The sequence below is a fragment of the Panthera uncia genome, assembly GCF_023721935.1.
Source record: "Panthera uncia isolate 11264 chromosome C1 unlocalized genomic scaffold, Puncia_PCG_1.0 HiC_scaffold_3, whole genome shotgun sequence".
NCBI lineage: Eukaryota > Metazoa > Chordata > Mammalia > Carnivora > Felidae > Panthera > Panthera uncia.
The window spans coordinates 45,144,247-45,171,451 of record NW_026057584.1 but is presented as its reverse complement, the minus strand read 5'-3'; the positions used below and the strand labels follow the sequence as shown (position 1 = coordinate 45,171,451).

The 27,205-nt window shown below is 38.0% G+C and overlaps 1 protein-coding gene across 1 annotated transcript in view; it reads left to right on the top strand.

Moving 5' to 3' along the window:
• COL3A1 (collagen type III alpha 1 chain) overlaps nt 1-23,684 on the top strand; it is a 40,257-nt gene extending 16,573 nt beyond the window's left edge. The window contains exons 8-51 of the mRNA XM_049615354.1: nt 232-285; nt 934-987; nt 1,155-1,208; nt 1,860-1,913; nt 2,336-2,380; nt 2,519-2,572; nt 3,041-3,085; nt 3,655-3,708; nt 4,110-4,208; nt 4,803-4,847; nt 5,002-5,100; nt 5,301-5,354; nt 5,444-5,551; nt 5,766-5,819; nt 6,422-6,520; nt 6,832-6,885; nt 7,044-7,142; nt 7,513-7,566; nt 7,675-7,728; nt 8,060-8,113; nt 8,889-8,942; nt 9,271-9,315; nt 10,140-10,238; nt 10,326-10,433; nt 10,692-10,745; nt 12,473-12,526; nt 12,613-12,666; nt 13,364-13,417; nt 13,990-14,097; nt 14,534-14,587; nt 14,814-14,867; nt 15,043-15,204; nt 15,319-15,426; nt 16,344-16,451; nt 17,601-17,654; nt 17,750-17,857; nt 18,292-18,345; nt 18,729-18,836; nt 19,136-19,189; nt 19,286-19,393; nt 20,257-20,554; nt 21,589-21,776; nt 22,269-22,511; nt 23,264-23,684. Coding sequence (XP_049471311.1) covers nt 232-285; nt 934-987; nt 1,155-1,208; nt 1,860-1,913; nt 2,336-2,380; nt 2,519-2,572; nt 3,041-3,085; nt 3,655-3,708; nt 4,110-4,208; nt 4,803-4,847; nt 5,002-5,100; nt 5,301-5,354; nt 5,444-5,551; nt 5,766-5,819; nt 6,422-6,520; nt 6,832-6,885; nt 7,044-7,142; nt 7,513-7,566; nt 7,675-7,728; nt 8,060-8,113; nt 8,889-8,942; nt 9,271-9,315; nt 10,140-10,238; nt 10,326-10,433; nt 10,692-10,745; nt 12,473-12,526; nt 12,613-12,666; nt 13,364-13,417; nt 13,990-14,097; nt 14,534-14,587; nt 14,814-14,867; nt 15,043-15,204; nt 15,319-15,426; nt 16,344-16,451; nt 17,601-17,654; nt 17,750-17,857; nt 18,292-18,345; nt 18,729-18,836; nt 19,136-19,189; nt 19,286-19,393; nt 20,257-20,554; nt 21,589-21,776; nt 22,269-22,511; nt 23,264-23,410 — 3,765 coding nt within the window. The 3' untranslated portion in view covers nt 23,411-23,684. The remainder of the gene's footprint in view (nt 1-231; nt 286-933; nt 988-1,154; nt 1,209-1,859; nt 1,914-2,335; nt 2,381-2,518; nt 2,573-3,040; nt 3,086-3,654; nt 3,709-4,109; nt 4,209-4,802; nt 4,848-5,001; nt 5,101-5,300; nt 5,355-5,443; nt 5,552-5,765; nt 5,820-6,421; nt 6,521-6,831; nt 6,886-7,043; nt 7,143-7,512; nt 7,567-7,674; nt 7,729-8,059; nt 8,114-8,888; nt 8,943-9,270; nt 9,316-10,139; nt 10,239-10,325; nt 10,434-10,691; nt 10,746-12,472; nt 12,527-12,612; nt 12,667-13,363; nt 13,418-13,989; nt 14,098-14,533; nt 14,588-14,813; nt 14,868-15,042; nt 15,205-15,318; nt 15,427-16,343; nt 16,452-17,600; nt 17,655-17,749; nt 17,858-18,291; nt 18,346-18,728; nt 18,837-19,135; nt 19,190-19,285; nt 19,394-20,256; nt 20,555-21,588; nt 21,777-22,268; nt 22,512-23,263) is intronic.
• The last annotated feature ends 3,521 nt before the right edge of the window (nt 23,685-27,205 follow it).

Here is a 27,205-nt window from a genome sequence, read left to right as displayed (position 1 = left end):
TAAAATACAGGTATGTGATATTTTTAATTCCTATTAAAAATAAGTTCATTAGAGAGTAAAAACTTGATATAATATAGGTGTAATATTAACTCAATGTGTCATTATCATAATGAAAACTGTTGAGAGAATTTCCTAAAAGGAGGTTCCTTTGAGGAAAACATATAATATATAATCATAAATTGTAACAGAACAACCTACAGATATATTTGTATTTTATTTCCTTATTTTCAGGGCCCCCCAGGACCCCCTGGTGCTATAGGCCCATCTGGTCCTGCTGGAAAAGATGTAAGTTTTTAAAGATTGAATGGGGATATGGCAAAATTCAAGTTGGCATATCATAAGTGGCATATGGTGTGTACTAGGCTCAGAAAAACCTCACTCAAAAAATCATTGCTATCCTAGTGACATTTTAGCTCATATTAATCTTTGAACGTATAGTATTTGTATAGCTATATATACATCATATTTTGAATTCCAAACTAACAGAACCCCTACATGTGCTTCTTCACTGTCAAGAGGACCCATCCAGTGAATATATCACTCAACTGGAGGAGAAACAAGTGTCTTCTCTCTGCCTCTTGTAATGGAGAAACTGATATCAATACTTTATGAACTTGGAAACTTAAAAGCACCTTCAATATTGTGCCATTCTTCCTTTCCCATTTAATTTCCAATCGCAAATTTTTCTCAGTGGATTGAGAGAGAGTCATAATGTTTCAACGAAGAGTAATGCCTGCATTACTCACAAGTTCATATGGAGACGGGAGAAGCCCTCCCCGTTCCTTCTACCAGGAAAGCTGTCCTAACAACATATGCTTAGCTTCACTTTCATGAGTCTTTGGGGAGAAAAAAGCTAAGTAATTGGTTGGCTACTTGGCTACAATGTGTTTACTCTTACACAAGCACCTATGTATTTTTTATTTCTCCGCCTAGGGGGAATCAGGAAGACCTGGGCGACCTGGAGAGCGAGGGTTGCCCGGACCTCCAGTAAGTCTTCAGCATCTAAAGAAATAGTTGGAGTAATCACAATGATCTTAGCTTGAAAATTATGATATAATTAAATGGCATTAAACTTAAAAATAGAAGACATCTTACTACTTCATTGTGATTCTATTTGAAAATTCCTTAATAACTTTTCTATTCCTTATTTTTAGGGTATGAAGGGTCCAGCTGGCATGCCTGGATTCCCTGGTATGAAAGGACATAGAGTAAGTAGAGTTTCTAAATTGACTATAAACTGTTTCATTTCGCTGTGTTTACTTGCCTAACCAATTTTATTGGGCAATTGAGTATGTGTCAAATATGTTTGACGACCAGTTGATTAGATTTTGTAAGTCCATCAACTTTGTTGACCAAACCAACTAATTATTTTACAGATAGTAATGGAACCAATTTCAAATGTGTGAAAAGGCTTGGGAAATAAATATTTAATTTTCTTATCATCACTGTCAGAAAAAAATGAAAATATATTATTGAGAACTATATGTTATTCATGGACTTGGTAAATGTAATTTACACTTGAATCAAGCAACTTTATTCTATGCAAGCATTAGGTACATTCAACCAACCGACTCCCAAAAATAACAACTTAATAGAATTAAATCTATGAAGCTGATATTTGCTATAGTTAAGGCAACTTCCTAATTGAACTAAATTGTACTTGCTAATTAGTTCAGATTTTTTATTATAAAATCAATGTCAAATGTCTTCAATCAATTTAAAAGAGCTTTAAATTATTTATGTCAGTGTTGAAAATAGTGCTGAGTGGTAAAAACTAGTTATGAAAAATTCAGTGGTTTTCAACCATTCTGGATAGTTAACAGATCTTAATATTTTTACTACTTTTATACATTTCCTAGGGCTTTGATGGACGAAATGGAGAAAAGGGTGAAACAGGTGCTCCTGGATTAAAGGTAAATCAAAACAAAATCACATTTTCATAAGCAAATTCATTTAAATGTTATAGTTATAATTAAGATTTAGATTTGGGGGTAAACTTTTTCTGAAATTTACCTGAATTTTGTATTTTAGGAGCTGAATAACAGTGACTAGTTCAGATGGTCTGTTCAAGCTTCCATTAAAGCAGATAACTTGAACTGTCTAGATTAGAAATGATTGTGCATCTCTGAGTAACTCACTGATTACTTCTGTTTCATCCTCAAGTTTTCAAAATGCTGACTGGGATTTATGATAAATAAAATGCTAACAAAAGTTTGATACTGCTAAAACATACATCTTTTTCTTAGGTTCTGTAATATTCTTCATAATACTTCATAAAACTATAAATTGCTCTCCCTGTTCTACAAAATGGTAACATATTTTTACATATTTCTAGGGGGAAAATGGCCTGCCTGGTGAAAACGGAGCTCCTGGACCCATGGTAATTGTATTTCTCATGTAATTTTCAGTTTTATTTTCTTAACCTCCATCTAAAACTAAACTCGCCTTACTCCTTCTCCAGCTGTTCTTACACAGGTCAGGTTTAAAGTACCACCATTGTTTCTGTCTTATTCTATAGGGTCCAAGAGGAGCTCCTGGTGAAAGAGGACGGCCAGGACTTCCCGGAGCCGCAGTGAGTATAGCCGCCCCCCAGTGCACAGTTCCAGCCCAGAGTCACAGATAAGGGTCTCAGCCAAGTTTTCAGGCTGTGACAATCTTCAGGAAAATCTTCTCTAGAAAATAGCACTTAAAGACGCCTCCGTAAAATCTTAGCCTTAATGGTAGGGAAACAAACAAGGGTTTTATAGTTATTCTCTCTTTTGAAAAAAAAAAAAAATTAAGGGTTATCTTGGCATATGTTTTTAGAACCGTTAATTCACATTCAGTTCTGGTAAATGCAGAATCCAGTTCTTCCACATCAGATCATCTCTGTATGCATCAGAATTTTAAAAATTTGACTCTAAACATATACAATTGGTAAGCAGATTTGAATACACTGGAGGAAAAGTCAACACAATGGAGTCAGCATTTTAGTCAGAACATTATCTGTGACTAGCTTTTCAGAATTAAGAAGATATTTGAGACAAACTTCTCTTTTTAGGGGGCTCGAGGTAATGATGGTGCTCGCGGAAGTGATGGACAACCAGTAAGTAACTTTTGATCTAACCCTGAGTTGCCTCAGGGTAATGACAGATTACATGGTATGGAATGTTGGAATAATATGAACTGTAGACTCAAAGCTCAACACTGTTTATAAACATTTCACTCAAACTGACACTAACTCCATAAACAAAATCTAGACACAATGTAAAGAGACTGAACCCATAAATAGAATTCTGATACTTTCTATTATACTTGGCCAATTACTAACATCTGTATAGTGCATACAGAGTCAGTTAATAGCCAGTACTGGACATGACAATTAAAAGGGCCCTGCAAAACAGATAATAATGTTACCTCTATTTTATAAACAAGAGGACGAGAGCCGAGGGCTAAGAAAATTGCACAAAGTCACAGAATTTGTGGCAGAAAGATTTTACTCTCTAGTTTACCACATTGTTTCTCCACATCATATTCATCCAAGGTGACAAATACTATTTTGTCTGCATAATTGTCTTCTGTACTGTGTATGTGCTAACTTATTACGTACTAGTTGCTATAGTGTTAGATTTTGTTTACTCAAGAGCTCTTGAAATTGTATTTAATTTTTTTCAGGGTCCCCCTGGTCCCCCTGGAACTGCAGGATTCCCTGGTTCCCCTGGTGCTAAGGTAAACATGCATTTCTATAATAGAATATAAAATAGATCTTGGAGAGGACAACAGAAAATCATTGGATTGCTTCTTGAAAATAATATTTTCTTTGTTACCCATCAAGTAGATATATTTTTACCGATTCAGCTTTTTAAAGCCTTATGTTTTTATTCCAAAAAGGGTTATCCCTGGCATTCAACTATTCTGATATTTCTTTTCTCTTTCCCCAGCCTCTTTCTAGAAAGCAGATAACATAGTCACACACATAGTTACCATTTTTCTCTGCCTTTGTGATTCAGGATTCTTTGCTTGTGATAAAGTGTATTGTCCTGCTATCCCAGCCTTTGGGAGATGGGTTTGAACTAGCTTAGTGATTAGAAATGGCAAGAGAAAATGACTACTCAGGGTTTATCCCCTAGGGTGAAGTTGGACCTGCAGGATCTCCTGGTTCAAGTGGCTCCCCTGGACAAAGAGGAGAACCAGGACCTCAGGGACATGCTGGTGCTCCAGGTCCTCCTGTAAGTAACAAATACAGCCATTGTGAAGAGTTGCTACACTCATTTCATGGAACCATATGTTTTAATGTTGCTATCAATTAAAGTATTTTTTTGAGAAAAAATGTTGCTTCGTCCTCTGAAATGACTTTACTCTGATAAATACTGATTGGATTAGTGCTAAAAATCATGTCTTTTGAGGTTTAAGCTCTTCTAGAATTTATGAATTATCTATACGACTAAGTGAAGTTGAGGATGTCGAGTTATCAGATACTTCAAAGAATGTGCCCCAACTAATCACCAATTACAGAACTTCAGAGAAGAAACAGTATTAAAAACCGCTTCTATATATTATTTAGACCATATACATATGATCTTTGTATTCTATAAATATAATATCTCTATATTCTATATATTATTTAGACCATATACATATGATCTTTAATTTATTCAGATTATGATAATTCTTTTGCCTACATTTTATGTGGTGTGCTGTAGTTGGAGGAATCATGAGGAATCACCGAGTCTCTATAAAGCACAACACCCACCAATATATTTACTTTACAAATGTATATTCACTATTTGCATTATTTTTAATATGCTCTTTTTCCCCTCCAGGGCCCTCCTGGGACCAATGGTAGTCCTGGCGGTAAAGGCGAAATGGTAAGGTGCCCTCACCCCTCACTCCCATTTCATCCACACACATTATTGGCCTCCCTTGCATTTTGCATGACAAGACATTTGCGATGTTTAAGTTGGCTATTCAGAAAAGAAAGTTCAAGTTTGACTAATATTAGTGTCCCTCGGCTATTTTTAGGGTCCTGCTGGCATCCCTGGAGCTCCTGGACTGATAGGAGCCCGGGGTCCTCCTGGACCATCTGGAACCAATGGTGCTCCTGGACAGCGAGGTGCTGCAGTAAGTTGCCTTTTTTTCCTTCATTGCCTGACCGGTGTGGTTTAACTCCCCCAACAAAAATACAAACAGCAGACTTTTTGTACTTGTTCAGCTGAATTTATGTTGGTTTCACCCCGGTTTTATACTTGGATCAGCCGTCGCTGCTGCTGACTTTGTTGGTCTACTCTCCCTGTTTTTACACCAAGATTTTGTTTCACTAGGGTGAACCTGGTAAAAACGGTGCCAAAGGAGAGCCAGGGCCACGTGGTGAACGTGTAAGTATTCCCCCAACGGAACTGGTTATTTCTTACTTCGGATGAAAATCGAGCAACCAAATTATCCCTTTGGTGATACCCCTTCATAGGGTGAAGCTGGTTCTCCAGGTATCCCAGGGCCTAAAGGTGAAGACGGCAAAGATGGTTCGCCTGGAGAACCTGGTGCAAATGGACTTCCGGGAGCTGCAGGAGAAAGGGTATGTTTCCCAGGAACATCTAAAAGGAGAACAACATCACTATCATCCACATAGAATTTCACCTTCATGGTGAGACAACCGTGATGTTTCTTGAGCACTCTATCTCAAATACTGGTTTTGAAGCATTGTGTAATATGGGAAGATATCGCTACTCAAAAACTGTGAAAAATTGTTAATGCTTTGGGCTGAAACATTTGCCCGTCACTATTTCCAGGGTGCTCCTGGGTTCCGAGGACCTGCTGGAGCAAACGGCCTTCCAGGAGAAAAGGTAGATAATTTATTTTCTATCTTGTAAGGGCTGCTACTGCAAATAGTTACATTCTTCCGTACAGTTCCCCATTAACTGAAACCTGAATATCTGAAAGAAATATATTGGAGTTTAAAAATAATAAAAATTCCCAATATAAAACAATGATTCCAGCCCGGCTCAGCCATTCTCCTAGCTTTGTAACTAAAGCAAATCACTTAACTTCTATGAGAATTCTTGAGGTTATCTGAGAATCATTTATTTCAGTATGATTGCAAGAGTAAGATAAATTAAAATGCCTGAAAGTCCTTTGAAAACCCTAGAGTGCTATGCAAATATGACTTTACAACATCAAAGATATTTGACTTTATATGCACAGAAATATGTCGCTATGCCCACTGAATATTGCTGGCATGTGATGTGCATCAAAGTTGCCTCCAAATATTCCCAATATGATCATCCAAGCTAATAGATAACAGTGATTTTATACAGGGCATGTAAGCAGCATACCAACTCTCTTTAAGAGACAAAAGGAAGTGTTCTAGTTATAACACCTGAATATGGTCAATGTCCAGGTCAATAAAAGTTCTTTTACATATTTGCTGATTTATCTCACCTCTTAGGGCCCCGCTGGGGAGCGTGGTGGTCCAGGCCCTGCAGGGCCCAGAGGAGCTCCTGGAGAACCTGGCCGAGATGGTGTCCCTGGAGGTCCAGGAATAAGGGTACAGAGAAACACTCATTTGATTGACACAGCCATTTAGTAAGAAGAAAGGCAAATAAAGGATTAAAGGCAAATCAAAGCAAACTATACTTTTATAGCCTCAAAACAAAGCAAAATACTCTTAAGATAACTTAAGGTTAGAATTGATGGAAGAAAAACGGAAAATAGAACACTTGACTGAGACACTTTATAGGCAGAAAAATGTGTGCGAATAAAAGGCTGCACATGAAATCTCAGAATTTTACAGATGGTTATATACATTTTTTAATTATCCTTTTTAAATCACCTGACTGACTGACTTCTTCAATTTAGGGCATGCCTGGAAGCCCAGGAGGACCAGGCAGTGATGGGAAACCAGGACCTCCCGTATGTACATTTTGACATCTCGTTTTATAAGCCCAGTGAATAATGGAATGCACAGTTTGGCCTAGCCTTGATGTATATTGTATAGCCTTTATATGTATATTGTATATTTTTATGAGATCCTTATCAAACCTCTATTAATGTAATTTTTTTCTCATTAGGGAAGTCAAGGAGAAAGTGGCCGCCCAGGTCCTCCAGGCCCATCTGGTCCCCGAGGTCAGCCTGGCGTCATGGGTTTCCCTGGTCCTAAAGGAAATGATGTGAGTTCCTTCCTTTATTTCTTCAATAAATATTTGACAGAAGGCTTTTACTTTCCATATGGGAGTGTGGAGATGGCCAAAATGTGATCTTCACTTCAAAGCACAGAAGAATATATGAAAATCAAAATACCATGTGAGACAGGGAGCTTTGTGGGGTTTTCTTTCTTTCTTTCTTTCTTTCTTTCTTTCTTTCGGGGGGGAGGGGGTTCTGGGGGAAGAGTGGCAAATTTATGGAAATCGAGTTCTGGAAAGTTGTTTTTGGTTATGGATGTATGTATGTGTGTGTGGAAGAGGCAGATCGAAAATAAAAGGGAACAAGACAATGAATGATTTCTTTTTGGGAATTAGTAACACCTGGCCACTTCTTTAGGGTGCACCAGGCAAGAATGGAGAACGAGGTGGTCCTGGAGGTCCTGGCCCTCAGGTATGTAGCTTTCATTAACTTCTTTCCAACTTTCTATCGATGCATTCATTTCCAACCTATGAGTTCTATTATCTCTGTGACCTCTTCCCTAACTGCTTGATTTTTTAGGGTCCTGCTGGGAAAAATGGTGAAACTGGACCTCAAGGCCCCCCAGGACCTACCGTAAGTTCACTCGCAGAAGGTGAAGGAAGTGAGTGGGAGTGGGGCGGGAAAAAGACCGCGGGAATTGTATAATCTTTGACACTAACTACATCACTCTAGTTCACCAGAGCAGTTATGAAGTTTGGTTACTTAACTAGCTGAATGCTGAGGGACTAGAAGTAAAGATTAGATTACATGTCTCCTTTGCATCAGTTCCGCAGAGCAGACTCTGGCCTGCTTCCCTCCATTAAGTTTTAAATTAAGTAATGAGCCTGTTGAAAGGAAAACTGTGCCTGCTAAATATGAAAGGATATTTTGTAATAGAACTTCTCATTATATCTTTCTACATTAGGGGCCAGCTGGTGACAAAGGAGATGTAGGACCCCCTGGTCCACAAGGATTACAAGTAAGAACTTGTTATTTTAATATCACTCGGCTCCTGCTTTAACCAGACAATTCAGTACTTTCCCTTGAGAGCTATATCTTTGTTGAGCTAAGTGAATTATTTTTTGTGACACTACTAGATTGTAATACATCTGAAGATGTGTGGGTCTGTTTTCCACCTTGAAATAAAATGACAGCCAATGTTAATAGACAGGCAAAACTTCCATGTCTATTCCAGAATTAATTTTTTTTAACTAAGAATGCATAATTCTTTTTTTAAATATTTTTTTAATGTTTACTTATTTTTGAGAGAGAGAGAGACAGAGTGTGACGGGAGAGGGGCAGAGAGAGAGGCAGACACAGAATCTGAAGCAGGTTCCAGGCTCTGAGCTGTCAGCACAGAGTCCGACGCAGGGCTCGAACTCACAAACCATGAGATCATGACCTGAGCCAAAGTCAGATGCTTAACCGACTGAGCCACCCAGGTGCCCCTAAGTATGCATAATTCTTTATGCTTATACTTAATTTTATCATAATTTAAGTTCACATAGCTAAATCTATTTCACCATACTCATTAATTCATTTTTATATGCAGGGAAAAATTAGAGGGAGATAAACATAAGTTTGGAAGATATGATTGTCACATCTCTGCCATTGAATTTTGAGAGCCACAAATATCCTAGCCTTAAAAAGATTGCTAAAACCATTTTGAATACCTTGCAGAAGCATACATATGAGAAGCTTTTCTGTAAGCAGTGTTTGAAGTGATTACACAATACAAATATGATCCCTTGTAGGGCTTACCCGGAACCAGTGGACCTCCAGGAGAAAATGGAAAACCTGGAGAACCAGTAAGTTGCATGCCTTTTTTTCAAAACTCAGAAACCAAAAGAATAAATCATAATCATTTATCAGTTATTAACTTTTGCGTTTTCTCATGCCACAGTTTCTGAGTTTTAACATTAAGCTTTTAAATATTCATTAACAAAACAAACAAAAATTACTTAATCATAGCTATCACATGGAAAGTTTCAATTTTACCATAAAATAAAAGAAAGACTACATAGCTCAAGATTTAACAAATTGTACAAACTGCAAACAAATCAAATGTGTACTTTACTTACATTCGTGTAACATGCATTCTGATATAGGCCTAATCATATAATGCCAATCTTCTAGGGTCCAAAGGGTGAAGCTGGTTCACCTGGAACTCCAGGAGGCAAGGTAAATATCTCTATTTACTTTCTAATTTCGTCAGCCTGTTATAGAGCAATTGATTAGTGATTCATTTTTAGTATATCAAACGAAATGGTCTTTTTTTTTTAGAAACACAACATTGCAAATATTTGGTGAATACATTCTGGGTAGCTCAAGGCATTTCTAGTATATTAGATTTGCTTCATCTGGAAAATCAAATTTTCTGACATGAATAAATGCTATAGAAGCAACTAAAGGCTTGAAATTGCAAAAGAAAAATCTTTCCAGTGCATTGATTCTGCAGAGGAAAACTGTTTTGGTAGAAAAACTTTATTAAATATTCGCCCTTGTGAATAAAATAATAACATTTTCAGAGCAAGCTCATCAGATCAGGAATCAAAGTTACCTCATTGACACAGACTCTTTTTTGGTTTCCATTTCTCATTCAGTTGATCAAATGTCTTTTTGTAACTATAAAAATTTCCATATTGTTCAAAAATATACAGTAAGAAGCGAGTGGTGTGCATCAGAATAATACAATTCAGGGTGGTTTGGTTTTGTTTTTAGCATTGGGCTTTCTTTTTTTTTTTTTTTAATTTTTTTTAACGTTTATTTATTTTTGAGACAGAGAGAGACAGAGCATGAACGGGGGAGGGTCACAGAGAGAGGGAGACACAGAATCTGAAACAGGCTCCAGGCTCCGAGCTGTCAGCACAGAGCCCGACGCGGGGCTCGAACTCACGGACCGTGAGATCATGACCTGAGCCGAAGTCAGATGCTTAACCAACCGAGCCACCCAGGCGCCCCAACATTGGGCTTTCTAACAGAGCTATTCCATTTTCCCCCCACAGGGTGATTCCGGTGCCCCCGGTGAACGTGGGCCCCCTGGAGCCTTGGGGCCCACTGGACCGAGAGGTGGAGCTGGCCCCCCTGGTCCCGAAGGAGGAAAGGTAACTCTACATCGTTCATTTTACCTAGATTTCACAAAATGCACTCGATCTCCTTCTTCTGGTTTACTATTTGTCCCTTAATTTCAGGGGCCTGCCGGTCCCCCTGGGCCAGCTGGCGCTGCTGGGACTCCTGGTCTGCAAGGGATGCCTGGAGAAAGAGGAGGTCCTGGAGGCCCTGGTCCCAAGGGTGACAAGGTACCGACATATCTGCTGTTAATTATGTCATGAAACAGACTTCATAGTTTGAAGGAAAGAAACATTGTTGTAAAGTAACCTCTTTTCAAAACTAATGTTACCGTTTTAATAGTAAATGAAAATTGAGATGTATTGCCAGGGCAACTATTAATCGAACACCTACTATACATCACAGCAGGCCTTAAGGGTTGGTCTTCTTCTTGACAGATTTTCATTAAGGATGCTTCTAATGGGATGACATTGGCTTTTATTTGACAGGGTGAACCAGGCAGTTCAGGTGCTGATGGTGCTCCAGGGAAAGATGGTCCAAGGGTGAGTATTCGCACTGGGGAAAAATAAGACTTACCCGTATGTGACAAGGAATAGTTCTTCTCCTCAACCTGTATTTGCTCTAAGAACTCATCATGATAACTTATATCATGTTTTGCCATTTTCTGGCCATTAGGAAGGCCCAAATGACTGTTAAAATTCCTGATTTATATCTATCATTAGCTGATAGTTCAATAGTGACCTGAGAATAGAAAAATCTCAAAATTGTGATAAAGGTTACTTACAAACTAAAGTCATAGTGACTCACTAAAATCCAAGATAATCAATACTGCTCATGATTTTATGAAAATTATAATTCTGTGGTATAGTCATACCATGGAATACTACTTAGCAATGAAAAGGAATGAACTAGTCATCCGTGCAACAACTTATACAGACCTCAAGGACACCATGGTGAGTGAAAAAAAGTCAACCTCAAATGGATACACGCTGTGTGATTCCATCCATGTAACACTTATGAAATAACATAATTAGTGATTGCCAGCAGTTAAGAATAGGGGAGAGGAAGATGGGTGTGACTAAAAGAGGTGATGTGAGGGAGTTTTGCAGTGATGGTACGTTTGAGTATCTTGATTATGGTGGTAGTCGTATAAGGCTGCACTTCATAAAGTTGTGTAGAGCTTAGGCACACCCACCCTCACAAGTGAGTGCATATAAAACTGCTGAAACCTGGAGGCGCCTGGGTGGCTCAGCCAGTTGAGCGTCCGACTTCAGCTCAGGTCATGATCTCACCACTTGTGGGTTCAAGCCCTGCATCAGGCTCTGCGCTGACAGCTCAGAGCCTGGAGCCTGCTTCAGATTCTGTGTCCCGCTCTCTCTCTGCCCCTCCCTCGCTCATGATCTGTCTCTCTCTCTCACACAAATAAATAAAACATTAAAAAAAAAAAACTGCTGAAACCTGAATAAGCTCTATAGATCATACCAACATCAGTTTCTTGGTTTTGATATTGTATGATGATTGTGTAAGATGTTAACATTGAGGGATGCTGGGAGACAGGTGCACAGGATTTTCCTGTAAATTCTTTTGCAACCTCCCAGGAATCTATAACTACTTCAAAATCGGGGTTAAAAACAAACAAAATGAAAAAAAGTCACCATCAATTATATTCACATTAGCAAACACATTGTAGAAGACTGCAGCAAATAAGCATAATAATTAAGTCATTACATAGATGTTACATTTACTATGGTTGCCTTAAAGAAGTTCATAAAAATTTCACTTTTAATAGACTTGGGTAAACCATCATCCAATTAAGAAAAAACTAGTATCTCATTTATGTAACATGAGTAAAACTTCAATATTTGAAAATGTCAATCTGAAAACTTTAATATGTGTATTTATACTCTGAGTAGTTAAATTAAACATTTTGGATTATCAAGCAGTTGTATAAGGCCATGTACCTTAATTTTAAAAAGAGATTACTGTAAGATCTTACAGCACATCATTTATCTTCTGCAGTGGAAAGAAAAATGAATCAATAAATGGTCACTGAATCTTACAGTCTTTTAGAGGCATCTCCAGAGAATCTTATATTTATTAAGGTCTGCAGTATTTACACTCCAAGTGAAGCATATCATTGGAGTCATAAAAAAAGTCCTACTACCTAGTTCAGTAGATGAATGTTATGTCTATATTCTCTCTGTTTGCTTAACAGGAAAAAGGATGCTTTTTCTCTTTAAAATTAAAAATGTATTTCTATTTTCTCCAGGGTCCTACTGGTCCCATTGGTCCTCCTGGCCCAGCTGGCCAGCCTGGAGATAAGGTAACACTTAATACTTCCTATAAACAAAAAGAAAATATCCTTGGCTTTTTGGATGCAAGGCAATATTTTTTTCCTCTTGTTTTCAGGGTGAAGGTGGTGCCCCTGGACTTCCGGGTATAGCTGGTCCTCGTGGTGGCCCTGTAAGTGTTAAAGACATCTTCAGTGTGCTTGTTAACCCCACACGGGCAGGCAGCTATGTGGGCTTGCTTCTTTGGCAATTCTGCCCCGGGCCCCTGAATCTCCACGGCGGGATACCGTTTTCTTAGGAATCATACGACATGCCAAGGAAGGCCAAAGTCCTTAAATCTAAAATTCACAAGAGACAGTTTTAAATCACACTTTCTCTCCGAAATAATTCTGGAAAAAATATAAAAAAACTCACAAGTAATATACATTTGTAAATAAGTATTTCTCAAGCCTACAGGATTGTTGCCTGAGGCACCTTCTAGATCTAAAATTCTCTACCTTCAGAGTTGGCAACTCAGGACAGATATATACTGAATGGTTTTAATTAATTAATCGATTTATCAATTAACTCTTTTACTACATTTTCAAATACTTCCATTGTTTAGAAGTTCTGTGATTACACTTCAAAATTCTCAAATTATTTTTCTTGCAAATAGTAGAACAATCAGAGGCGGAAAGAATCCAAGGTTTTGGTGTTGTCCACTCCTAATGTTGTTGGGAAATGGAAAAGTCTTCACAAGTTAAACCATATCAGCTAGCTTGGCATACTTTCTGCTTGAAGGAAAGATAAGATGATACAGAGGGTGATATATCATTGCCCCTTTGGAAAGATGTCTTCACTGTGACCAATGAGAATATTTTTCACTTCAGGGTGAGAGAGGTGAACATGGGCCTCCAGGACCTGCTGGCTTCCCTGGTGCTCCTGTAAGTATGAACACATATGAGTCACACAGCCCAGAATCACTCTCTTGCTGGAAAACACACGTTTGAATCTGGATTCTAGTCAAGCCTCAGCTGGTCCTTCCCTATAGCGTTATTTTGCCCACCTTTTTGTTTTTTACTTCATTCATACTCTTTAAAAGATGGAGATAAAAATACCTTCCGTCCCTTTATGCCCCATCAAGGAGGCTCCCAAGATACCCTAGATTTTAAAACACTCTGAAAATTTTTAAAGTTATTCTATTATAAAATGATACTAATTAAAATTCACTCTAAACCTTATCTTTCTCAAATGAATTTATGGGTGCTTATTTATAAAGCATAATCCTTGGAAAGACTTTCTCCCTAGGACAAATAACATACACCTTAACATTTTCCTGATACTTTTATCATGGAAGTATTTTGATCGGCTTTGTTTTGCCATGTCTTCAAAAAACCTTCTCTTCCAATTCTATTTCACCATCTCTTCCAATTCTATTTTCTGATGAAAGAGTATGATAAGCCAAGTGTATTGTGAAGGGTGTCAGCTCACAAGCGCTTGTCATTTCTGAATGCAGGGACAGAATGGTGAGCCCGGTGCCAAAGGAGAAAGAGGTGCTCCTGGTGAGAAAGGTGAAGGAGGCCCCCCTGGAGTCGCAGGACCCCCCGGAGGTTCTGGGCCCGCTGTGAGTATTCTCCTTCAGTGAGCTTTTGAATAGAAAGCCTTCGGGTTCCTGGATAGTCTAATACTTCGTACTGAGGGAGATTCTCATGGTGACAAGCTTAGAGTCTTCCTTGGAATATAGTTCGGAGTTTGAAGCTTGGCTCCAACAGTCTCAATCAAGTTGCTTTAACCACCTCGTGGTTACTGTCTTGCTGATTTGCGTTTGTTTGTTCATTTGTAGGTCTGCTGTAGCTTTTTCCCCCAGTTTTATTTAGATATAATTGACAAATAGCAGTGGGCCAGTTTAAGGTGTACCACACAATGATTTGATACGGGTTCACACTGCAAAATGATTATCATTATAAGTAGAGTTAGTGTTTTTCAAAGACCTAATGCTTCTGTGAAATTTTGATTTTGGTGCTATTCTGATAAACCTTGTCTACCTCTATTCCATATAGGGTCCCCCTGGTCCCCAGGGTGTCAAAGGTGAACGTGGCAGTCCTGGTGGTCCCGTAAGTATTGATTCTCTTAAACTGGTATTCTCTAAACTCTTATTGAAAAGCAAGAATTAATATCAATCTGTATAAAAACTGCTTTGAAAGCACTAGATCCCTGTAGAGGGTGTAAAAACTATAATGCAGAACCTAGCACGTTTCTCACACTTGATATTTGTTTTTAGCAGTTTGTTAGTCATTCTCCTTAACTTCTGAAATTCACAAACATATTCTCATTTCCCAGGGTGCTGCTGGCTTCCCCGGCGGTCGTGGTCCTCCTGGTCCTCCTGGTAATAATGTAAGTATTTTTAAAAATATTTTTTCTTTATTCCATGAAGAACATTCATATATGCCCAAAATGAGAAACCTACCCTTTGTGACTTTTCTGTATTAAGTCCCATATAAAATGTGAGAGGGAAGACAAATCCACTTTTTCATTAGAAAATACTCAAGTTTCAAAATTTTCTTTGTAGGGGAACCCAGGCCCCCCAGGCCCCACCGGTGCTCCAGGCAAGGATGGGCCCCCTGGTCCACCTGGTAGCAATGGTGCTCCTGGAAGCCCTGGAGTGTCTGGACCCAAAGGTGATGCTGGCCAGCCTGGTGAGAAGGGATCTCCTGGCGCCCAGGGCCCCCCGGTGAGTGGTTTCGTTGCTTTCTTGATTGAAAATACCGTTTTCTTTGTAATGACGAATTCAGTAGAGGAAAACATAGTCACACAAAGAACTAAGGCTTTATTATTTGCTCAACAGGGAGCTCCAGGCCCACTTGGCATTGCCGGGATTACGGGAGCGAGGGGTCTTGCAGGACCACCAGGCATACCAGGTCCCAGGGGAAACCCAGGCCCGCAGGGCGTCAAGGTGAGTGTGGCCATCTCTCACGCGACTCTGGTTTCCTTTGGTAGCCTTTGGAGATCACATAACCATAATAAGTATGTAATGAGCAAATTTTCCTCTCATAGAAGCAAATTCTTGATCTTTTCGTATTATTAAAAGGCTGCAGAACACAAAAACAACACACATCATAGGGCAGCCTTGAACATAAACACAAATAAGTTGATATCACAGAAAATATCTTGCCATCTTAAATACTTCTGGTAGATTTGTGAGCATTCTTTCATTTGCTGTCAGTTTTGAAGAGGGAAATAGTTTATAGATCTATGAAAGCCTTTAATTAATACCATTTTTCCATCAGCTCAATTTATTTTGCACTCCTAGTGCTTAGCATCTTAAGTACCCATTTAAAAAATGGGGTAATATAATTCAGTATTATTAGGGCTCACATTTTGACACTTTGAGTACCTCTTTAAGTAAAATGTCATATAATATTGTAATGAAGTTCAGATATAACATTTAAGCAATTCAATTTATAAGAACATATCTGATAAATGTATATTCTTTAGATAGAGCAAATGTCGAAAATAACCTAATTCTAATGGTTGTTATAAACCTATAATTTCATGATGGTTAATCATTATTTTTTCTTACAATGGTTATGTCTATTTATACATCTCATATTAGGATGTATTCTGAATAATATAACCATGTAATTACTTAGCTGTTTGGTATCCAGAGTCACTGGGCAATGTGGAAAATGCAGGAAACTTGCTTCCCCACGGCTTTCCCTCAATGGTGGAGATAGTTTTAGGTAAAAATTCAATAGAATTTTAATAAAACAAAGTTTTTCCTTGAAAAATAAGGACATCTCATAACATTATATTGATTGATTGCTTAGGTAAAATAGGAAAACAAAATGTCTTTGATTTCTTTGTGCACAGGGTGAAAGTGGGAAACCAGGAACTCCTGGTCACAATGGAGAACGTGGTGCTCCTGGACCCCAGGGTCTTCCTGGTCTGGCTGGTACAGCTGGTGAACCTGGAAGGGATGTAAGTGCTAACTCTTAGTAAATATCCAATTATCCAGATAGTATTTGGCAATCTATTTAAGCAAGGGTCGAATTGTGCCTTAATGTCTAAGAGTGTAAATATTGCCAAATTCCAGAGTTCTCCTTTCCTTAATAACAATATAACCTTTCTATTACAATTTACAATAATCTTAAATGCTCATGTTCATTAATATTTACCTGATGAATGATCATTAATGTAGAAGCATATGAATGCTAGCTAAATAAAGAAACAAGCTGAGGATGGGGGGAGAGACCCCAATTTACAGCATCCCTCCTGTGTGAAAACGTGCTGCGTGTTATCCGTGATTAAGGTTTTTCTTAAATTGTAGATTTCCATTATCAGCTTAAATTACTATTTCTCAAGCTTTTTAAAAACAATTTATTTTGAGGGAAAGAGAGAGAGAGAGAGAGAATGTGAGTGAGGAGGGACAGAGAGAGAAAGTGAGAGAGAGAATCCCAAGCAAGCTCTGCACTTGTCAGCTCAGAGCCTGATGCAGGGCTTGAACTCACAAACCATGAGATCATGACCTGAGCTAAAATCAAAAGTCAGGTATTTAACCGACTGAGCCACACAGGCACATCAGCTTCTCAAGCTTTCTCTATTATCTCTTTCCTAGGGATCCCTTTTAGACAATTTTTTTCCCTAATCACTTCTCCCCTTCTCATCTGTGAAATTTTAGTGACATAGGTATACTGCTTATCTATTTACACATTGTGACCCTTTGAAGCGCCACAGCCATTGTAATATCTAAGATTTTTCAGTCCTAAGCAAGAACCAGGTTTAAAACAAAAATTTTTTTAATGTTTATTCAGTCTTGAGAGACAGAGAAAGAAAGAGGGTGAGCGGGGGAGTGGCAGAGAGAGAGGGAGACACAGAATCCGAAGCAAGGTCCAGGCTCTGAGCTGTCAGCACAGAGCTCAGTGTGGGGCTGAACTCATGGACCTTGAGATCATGACCTGAGTCGAAGTGGACCACTTAACCCATTGAGCCACCCAAGCACCCTGCTGGGAACTAGTTTTTATGCTCTCTGGATGCTGTTGCTACCATTGAGAATACATGGCTTGGATAGTATTTGGTTCCAAAGAGTTTGATTTCTTTTCTCCTTTTTTAATTTTTTTTTTAAATCAGGGAAACCCAGGATCAGATGGTCTGCCAGGCCGAGATGGAGCTCCTGGTGGCAAGGTATAATAAACCCATAACCCAGGTAATCCAAGTTTGTGTACTTAAAGCAATAACTACTGATCATATTTATTTGGGGTCTGTGAATTTGTCCTCAGGGTGACCGTGGAGAGAACGGCTCTCCTGGTCCTCCTGGTGCTCCTGGTCATCCAGGCCCACCTGGCCCCGTCGGTCCGGCTGGAAAGAATGGTGACAGAGGAGAAACCGTGAGTTCTAATGAGCACTCTCTTTCTTTGCTTACCTCCTTTCCTCCAGACCTGCCAACCAAACGACCTACTATCATTCATTTTAGTTTTTATCCTAGTTGTTCCTTAGGTAACTGTAGTAATAAAGGTGTCTGATAAGTTTCTGGCAGTAGTCAATGAGGAATTCATTAGTAAATTCAAAGCAGCTTTAATCAGACCAATTGTATATTCACTGGGTGAATGCAAGGCTGAATTAACAAGCCTTTCTTGGATTTCCTGTTTGGAGCCCTTGGTAAAGATATACATAGGGAAAGCTCTTTGAAGGAGAAAATGGCACTAACTTTCAATGCTAGTGTGCATACTATTCTTCCATCACTGTGAAACTATTCACTTTTAAAGGAAACAAACCTGTATCAATTAATAAACAATTCCCTGTGTGTTTGGTTTTATTTCAGGGCCCTGCTGGTCCTTCTGGGGCTCCAGGTCCTGCTGGCTCCCGAGGTGCTCCTGTGAGTTGTTTTTTTGTTTTTTTTTTTTAACTCATTCCACGGTATAAGAAGTGTTCTATTTTCCAGCCTGTTCAGAAAAGGAGATGACAAAACACTCCACTATGGGACAGAATTTTAAGTTTCCTTTCATGATACAGAAAGCAGTTCAGGATCTAAAAGTTTCTTGGGGCCAAGGACTTATATATCAGACACTGGAGTTTCATGCCATTATCCTTCCAGAAATGAAAGTTACGAGAACAATCTTTATTGTTGCATGCATGCAGTGTCGATGGGATCTGTACCTAATAGAATGTCATCAAATAGACTTAATTGCTATAAATTCTGTTTTGTTTTACTAATATGTATGTGTGTTTATGACCTTAATTTGAAATGTGTTTGTAAAGGGTCCCCAAGGCCCACGTGGTGACAAAGGTGAAACAGGTGAACGTGGTTCTATTGGCATCAAAGGACATCGAGGATTCCCTGGTAATCCAGGAGCCCCAGGTGCTCCAGTAAGTGCATTCATTTTGTTAGAAAATCCCCTTCGGTGTGTGTTAACTGATGAGATAGGCAAATGGTAGAGACCAAAAGTAGAAAAATGCCCATCTTTAAGAGAAGATGCTAACAGAGAGGTGAGAAAGGGTTCAAGGGCTTATTTGAAATAGTAGTTGGCATGAGACAGTGGGGAGATTAAGGAAAGAGAAAATCATATTCCACCATGATCCCCATGTTTCTTGATTTGATCTTGAGTGTACAGTTTCATAAATCTTTCAGAAGTCTTCATTTATATCCACCCTTCTCTTCCTTGCAGGGTCCTGCTGGTCACCAAGGTGCAGTTGGTAGTCCAGGACCCGCAGGCCCCAGAGTAAGTGCCACAGAATGATATTGGAAAATCAGTGTTTTTAAAATGTTAGCACTGGAGAAAGATATTCTAGCACCGTGATATCATGACATTTTTTAGGGACCTGTTGGACCCAGTGGGCCCCCCGGCAAAGATGGAACAAGCGGACATCCAGGTCCCATTGGACCCCCAGGGCCTCGAGGTAACAGAGGTGAAAGAGGATCTGAGGTAAGACATCTCTTACAAATATGTGCATTTAATGTGCTGCAATCTTCATATTTTCAGAAACACTTTGCAAGACTTTAAAACTGAGATAGTGAGTTAAACACAATGTAAGCATCCAGTTTAATTTAGAAAATGAGCAATGGCTTTAAGACATTCTCTACCGCATTAAGACTTTCTCCAGCACACGATAGCCACAAGAGAAAAAAACCTTTTTGCAGTTTGATCGGAGAGCAGTTGTATCAGAATAAAGGCAAAAGCCCAAGTAACCAAATGAACTCTGCCAGTGTTGATTTCACACTAGAGATCTCACAATCATGATAATCATAATAATTTGCAAGCATGTGGTACATCTCACTTCTCAAACAGCTGCCATGACTCCTGTTTTGCTACTGGTATCGTCATTCCTACTGCCTTCCTATCCTACATCTTTGGCATAAGTGGAATGAAACCCTTATCCCCCCAAGTTAACACATGTGGTAATTGAAACGCAAATAAGTCATCAGCCCAAAGACACAAAGTTAATGACAAATCCGGGGGCAGAATCTAGGTTTCTGGTCATATTTCCTCTGTCATGTCAGAATTAGAGTTGTTTACATCATTTATTCAGAAGGAAACATGATAGAGTAAAATTTGTGCTCTGACTCCACTGATTCGTATACAGGGGAGCACAATAAATTTCATGGTAACAAATTGAATGTATTATAATTCGGTTATCATTTGATTATAAAACAACTCAAATAAATCTTTCTTAAAATAATTTTGATGACATAACATGACTGTTTTTAATGCATTTTATTGGCCTAACAACATGTTCTTTCAGCAAAGACCAAGTACACCTCAATGATGCCTGTTCTTACCTGTCCTAGGGCTCCCCAGGTCACCCAGGACAACCGGGTCCTCCTGGACCTCCTGGTGCCCCTGGTCCATGCTGTGGTGCTGGTGGGGGTGTTGCCTTCGCTGGTATTGGAGGTGAAAAAGCTGGCGGATTTGCCCCATATTATGGAGATGAACCAATGGATTTCAAAATCAACACCGAGGAGATTATGACCTCACTCAAATCAGTCAATGGACAGATAGAGAGCCTCATTAGTCCTGATGGGTCCCGTAAACACCCTGCTCGGAACTGCCGAGACCTGAAGTTTTGCCATCCTGAACTCCAGAGTGGTATGTTGGGGAGTCTTTTGTATTCATGGCAACAGGACTCCAGAGAAAGCTGCTTATATTAGAATTGGGGGAAAAGAAAACTTTCACTGAAAATAGAAAAAATTTCATAGCCAAAACAGTACTTAAAGAATGTTAGTTGAATTGAAACTGCTTGATATTTTAAGAAAATAGAAACTGAAGGTGTACTTTAGCTGTAACATAAATGCCTTCAAAATATTCCAAACGTAGGAAAATTTAAAGACAGTTTTGCAGAAATTTTAATATAAGTCATAGTTTGGTATGTTTCTGCATATCATTCCAAAGTTATTTGAATGATAAAGCAACATATATCACAGTGTTTTCAGGATAAAATTTATATAACTTGATAACAGACGTCATTTGCAATTTAATTTTTGCAGTATTTATTTAATGCAATTAATTTTTAATAAATCTAATTAAATTTTTAAGAAACAATGAAATGAAAAATCCCAGACTTATAAAATAAAATCAAATATTGTAATATTGTAAGGTTTTGCATATATTGGGTTAATTCTTTCTGAGAGGCAAAGATTATTTCAGGCTTTCAAGTATCTCAGCAATGGAACATTGTCTTTGTTAGGAGTCATTTCTGAAAATTACTTAAAACAGAGACTAACCATCAGTGGGTTAAACCTACTGGCATAGATCTAGATTAGACCAAAAGCTTACATTAGTTAGTAAACCCACATTAAATAATCATCTTAAAAGAGAGGGAGAGAGTTCAATAAATACAAAATACCAATCAAAATGTCTTGGCTTAGTATATCATTATTGTTCAATATCAAGACGCTATATTGTACATCAGTGCTTTTTAATTATCATAGCTAACTCTTTACCTCAAGAATTTTAATCTAAAAGTTTCTATATTATATTGTACTATAAAATACAAATACATTAGCAAGTAACATTTTGCATGCTTTACCAGGTAAACAAACAAAATCATTCTGACCCAAACTTCATTACTGGATTTTATAACCAATTCCCATTCTTGTGTGTGTGTGTGTGTGACTATTCAGGAGAATATTGGATTGATCCTAACCAAGGCTGCAAGTTGGATGCTATTAAAGTATTCTGTAATATGGAAACTGGGGAAACATGCATAAATGCCAGTCCTGTGAATGTTCCACGTAAGAACTGGTGGATAGATTCTGGTGCTGAGAAGAAACATGTTTGGTTTGGAGAAACCATGGATGGTGGTTTTCAGGTAATAAAGGATATTTTTTTTAACTAAATCATTCCTACTTACCTGACTTTTCTGGTTCCATTTACTTGTTTATCACAAAGCTAAGTTAGTTAATAAATAGAAGAGCCCAAATGATTTTATGTATTCAGGTGACTAATTTTATAATTTTATAACTTCTCTCCCAAAGCTAGGTTAGACTGAATTATTCTTTTTTTAATTTTAATTTTATTTTTTTAAAGTTACATCCAAATGAGTTAGCATATAGTGCAACAATGATTTCAGGAGTAGATTCCTTATTCTTGTATGCAACCCCCTTTCTTTCAATTCTTAACACCTTTTTTACTCTAGCGTTATATGTTATACATGCAATAAAGCATATTTGTATATAAAATATTCATTCATAAAATATACGAATAACCTACATTATAATGACCATATTATACTGCATAAATCCCTTAGGAAATATGGTTGCAACTGAGATATTCAAGCAGTTTTGTTTGTTCCCTTCCACAGTTTAGCTATGGCAATCCTGACCTTCCTGAAGATGTCCTCGATGTCCAGCTGGCATTCCTCCGACTTCTCTCCAGCCGGGCCTCCCAAAACATTACGTATCACTGCAAGAATAGCATTGCATACATGGATCAGGCCAGTGGGAATGTAAAGAAAGCCCTGAGGCTGATGGGTTCAAATGAAGGTGAATTCAAGGCTGAAGGGAATAGCAAATTCACATACACAGTTCTGGAGGATGGTTGCACTGTAAGTAATAACATTTTTATAAGCAAGGGTCACAATGATCTCAGCATTTTTAGTTCAATCATGCTATTTTGAAAAGCAGAAAGGAAAATAATGAGGGTGAACAAAAGATAACATTTGGTGCAAGTCACATAGAATCTACTGATTCGTTGCAGGGAATGTTCAATACTACACAAAAAAAATATATCTTCCCAACCTCCAGGTGAAATCAGTTGAAATGAAAGCAGTTGAAATTTAAATCCATAATATAAACTTTATCAGATAATCTGGATGGTTACTATACATTCTGCATAATAGCCCTCATATGGACTCAAATCTAAAATCTCTGCTTTCTTCTCAATTTTCAAGGTTAACTTTAAATCTATTCTTTGTTTTTACCATTTATGACCAAAGGGAGAAAACACTTCTAGAATTACAAATTCCATTATGAGAGACCTATCCACTTCTAGTAAACCTGTCATATACTTGGTAGTTGTGACCAGACAGAACCAGGCCTCCTGAGAATGCACTGGCCTGTAGCGATCTCTCTGCCGGGTTTACTTTGAAGCTCTATAAGGCTTTTGATGAACAATATGGTTTATTATCTCGTATGATTATAGCTTTAAAATGGAACAGGTCTCATATGCATGGAAGATAACATGGCAAGTTAGCAATTCCCTTAGAGCAAACTATTTTTTTTAACTTGGTCAGTCAGAGGAAGTGTCTGAGTAATTATAATGTCATAATCACTTACATTGTTTTGCTCTTTTTTACAGAAACACACTGGGGAATGGGGCAAAACAGTCTTCGAATATCGAACACGCAAGGCCGTGAGATTACCTATTGTAGATATTGCACCCTATGATGTTGGTGGTCCTGATCAAGAATTTGGTGTGGACATTGGCCCCGTTTGCTTTTTATAAACCAAACTCTATCTGAAACCCCAGCAAAAAAATTCACACCCCATATGTGTTCCTCTCGTTCTAACCTTGTCAACCAGTACAAGTGACCAACTCGATTCCAGTTATTTATTTCCAAAAGTTTTGGAAAAAGTATAATTTGGCAAAAAAGGATATTTTTTTTTTGCTGTTACACCAAATACAGTTCAAATGCTTTTTGTTCTATTTTTTTACCAATTCCAATTTCAAAATGTCTCAATGGTGCTATAATAAATAAACTTCAACACTCTTAAAATAACACTGTGTTACATTCTTTGAATCCTAGCCCATTTGCAGAGCAATGACTAGGTTTACCATTAAAAGATAACCTTTCTCTCTGAAATAGTCAAACATGAAATTAGGAAAGACCTCCCTGTTTCAACTACCTCAACCTGGTCAGAAATACAGATGAATTCTAGAAGTCCCAGAAGATGAGAAAAATTATATAAATCGGCAAAACTTATGAATTTCATTCATTCACTTCCCAAAAAAGTGATAGCATAAGAAAAAAGTATAGCATAAGAATTGAAGGAAATATTTTAAAATCCACAATTATTTGAATCTTGGATACCAACTGCTTTTAAAGGTGCTTTTCTCTTTTCTTGTCATTGCTGAAACGATCAAGATTACTGATATTTGGGAAGACTTTGAAGACACATATTATGGTGCTAATGTACTTTCACTTTAAAAACTCTAGGTCAGAGTTGTTGCCTTGCCTTCAAAACATAAATGCACACCATCTGTACATGTCTCCTGTCAAAAAGATTTATTGGCGTGTCACTTCAGAGGACTCTCTCCCTTGATCCTGTAAAAGTCAACAACAAGAAACAAATGAGGCTGCTGTTGTCACAGTAACACAGAGAATGTGTTGAAACATAACTTTGTAAACTTGTATGTGGTTGTTGATCTTTTATTCTTACAGACACCCATAATAAAATATCATAATAAAACACTCCTGGTTTTTGTCACTTTTCATAGCTACAAGAAATGCATGTGTACACTCATGAACTCTGGAGCATATTGAATTCTTTAAGCATACTTGAAAAAAGGCATATTGAATTCTAACTCTCTAGCTTAATAATGTAATGAGCTCAGGAATATGAGATAATAATCTCTGTTCAGAAGAGAGATAATGCTCAGTGGGAAATCTCGCAGATTTTTACATCAGATTTTTACATCAGTGAAACTGCTGGGGCATATTGAAAACTGAGGATGTTCTATCTGAGTCATCCCTGGAAATGATAACATTGTAAATTCGATGGTCCCCAAAGTGGGAGTAATCAAGAAGGAAGATGCTGGTAATTTAGCGGAAGAAAGCAGGGTCTGGCAAAATAGACGTTAATATTAAGAATAATTGGAGGTTGAGGCTTCTCTATCACATTTTTACTGCACACTGCCTCATTGCCCGCTTGAGTCAGGTCCTTTTCTACCATCAAATTCTTATTCTTTTAGTTACTATAAGTATAGTCTTGCACATTTGACTTTATAGTTTGAAGTTTGCTTAGTCTATATGATTTATTTATTTAAAAATTTTTTTAATGTTTATTCATTTTGAGAGAGAGCAGGGGAGGGACAGAGAAAGAGGGTGACAGAATCCCAAGCAGGTTCTTCACTGTCAATGCAGAGCCAAATATGGGGCTCAAATCCACGAACCGTGCATATATATATATATATATAATTTGTGACAAAGAGACAGAGACCGAGAGAGAGAGACAGAGAGAAAGCTGAGTTTGCATTATGCATTAAAATTAAATGATGTGGAGTTTTAAATTTAGGCATCTTCAAAGCCAGAAATATTTGGCCAAGTCTTCTTCACATTGCATCACTCTGGCATTGACTCTCCTCCCTCTTTTATTTATAAGGATTCTTATAATTACACTAGGTGCAACTTTGACAATTTCTGATAATCTCCCCATCTCAGGGTCAGTTGATTAGCAACCTTAATTCCATATGCAGCCTTATGCCCAAAATAGCATCTAATGTGCAGTGCTATGATGGTTTCACCAGGCTGCTTTTGGGGTATGATTTTGAATATGGCACTGAATGTCAGCATTCTCTTCATTTCTGTTTATTTATGAGCCTGGCTTCTATAGCTTTCTCTGAATTTCCTTGAACTTTTGACAAAATCTATAAATTACATTTCTACTTAAAACAACCAAGTTGATTTAGGTTGTTTGTAACAAAGAACCCCAACTAGGTCAGCAATTGATAACAGCAGTGATGGTGGTGAACAGAAATTCAGGAAAATGGAAAAACTCTGGGATCAAATGTTTGAGCTGGTTAGGGGTAAATATAGGAAAATCCAATGTGAATGCAGAGATGAGAACTTGGCAGCCTGGGGAGATAAGACTCACATCTGTCATCACCCGGAATAATTTACACTTTGAAGCTAAGGCTGAAGAGGATGAATGACCTCTGCTACACAGCAGGACATTTAAATTTCATGAGAAATTGCAGTCCTGCATGTGGGTGTGTCTGCTTTATTGGTGATGCACAGGAAGAGAATGACAAGTTCAAACCCCTAACTTCTTGGCTCAAGGTGCAGGAGGAAAGTTTCGTCCTTTCTCTGTGCTGAAATAAGTATATAAATGTGAAAAAACACATTTTAAAACTCATCTATTTGCACAGGTTTGAGATTACCAAAAAGCAAATATAAATCTTAATTTTGCAGATCAGCAAACTTCAACATAAATCTAAATGGATTTCAAATTCCTTGTTTGACTGATACATAAGTGGGAAATAATAGGACCCAAAAATCCGCATGGGATTTTTGAAAGAACTCTCTTCAAATATTCCTGTTTCATATTAAATTACTCTAACCATGTAAAATAGGACCCTTTATTTTCTGCCTGGTAATATTTTTGCCTTTCTTGAGATGAAAAGATGTCTGTAAGAGAACAATTCTTCTCATACTTCACTCCCACCACTGCTTATTGTCTACAGATTTATAAATAAAGCCAGATCCCAGAATGCATTGAAGAGCAATTATAACAACTAAAAAGTCAATCTCAGGAGGAGGCTTACACATAAAAAGAAAGAAAAAATTTAATTAAACAATTTGTTCTAAAATCTGGACAATATGTGCGGAAGTGGGTTCTGAGGTACTAGACAAAGAAGAATTGTGCAATTCAGATTTGACAAAATGTACCAATATGTGAAAGTTAACAGAAAATTCTAGGTTATAATTATTAACATGGTTGGTTGACTGAACCAGGCCTCTAAGGCAGCCCAAATTAAATGAACAAAATGATTTGAGACATCGCAAAATTCCTACCAGATGGAGAATTAAAGAACTTAAGATAGAAATGTTGGAATGGCTTATCCTATGTGAGACACGATATACCTTCTAACTATAGTCTCAGGATGGACCACCAAGATATCGAGAGATACACAGTGAAGTATTGCCAGTGCTTTTGAAAACCTCCACGTAAGTGTGTCTTTAGTCTGGAGATGGAAGTGGAAAACAGACTAGCTGAAATAAACTCCTTGCTTCAGTGGAGATGACAGGAGTGAGCAAAGGCCAAAGAGCATCTCTAGATCTCACCAGATCACCAGAAACAAAGTGAGAATAACTGTTCAAAGCTGTTAAGAGACAACAGGGTTAGAACGGTTAAAAAAAAAAGCCTGTGAAATATAATATCTTTGGTGATGAGTAATTGATAAAGGGCCTACTATTTGGGCCCTATTAGATGGGCTGACTGTGAGAGCTGGGCTTAGTTTTTTCTAAACAATAATGGCAAAAAATTCCAATGCAGCCCAGGTAGAAAGACAGCTTGGTTG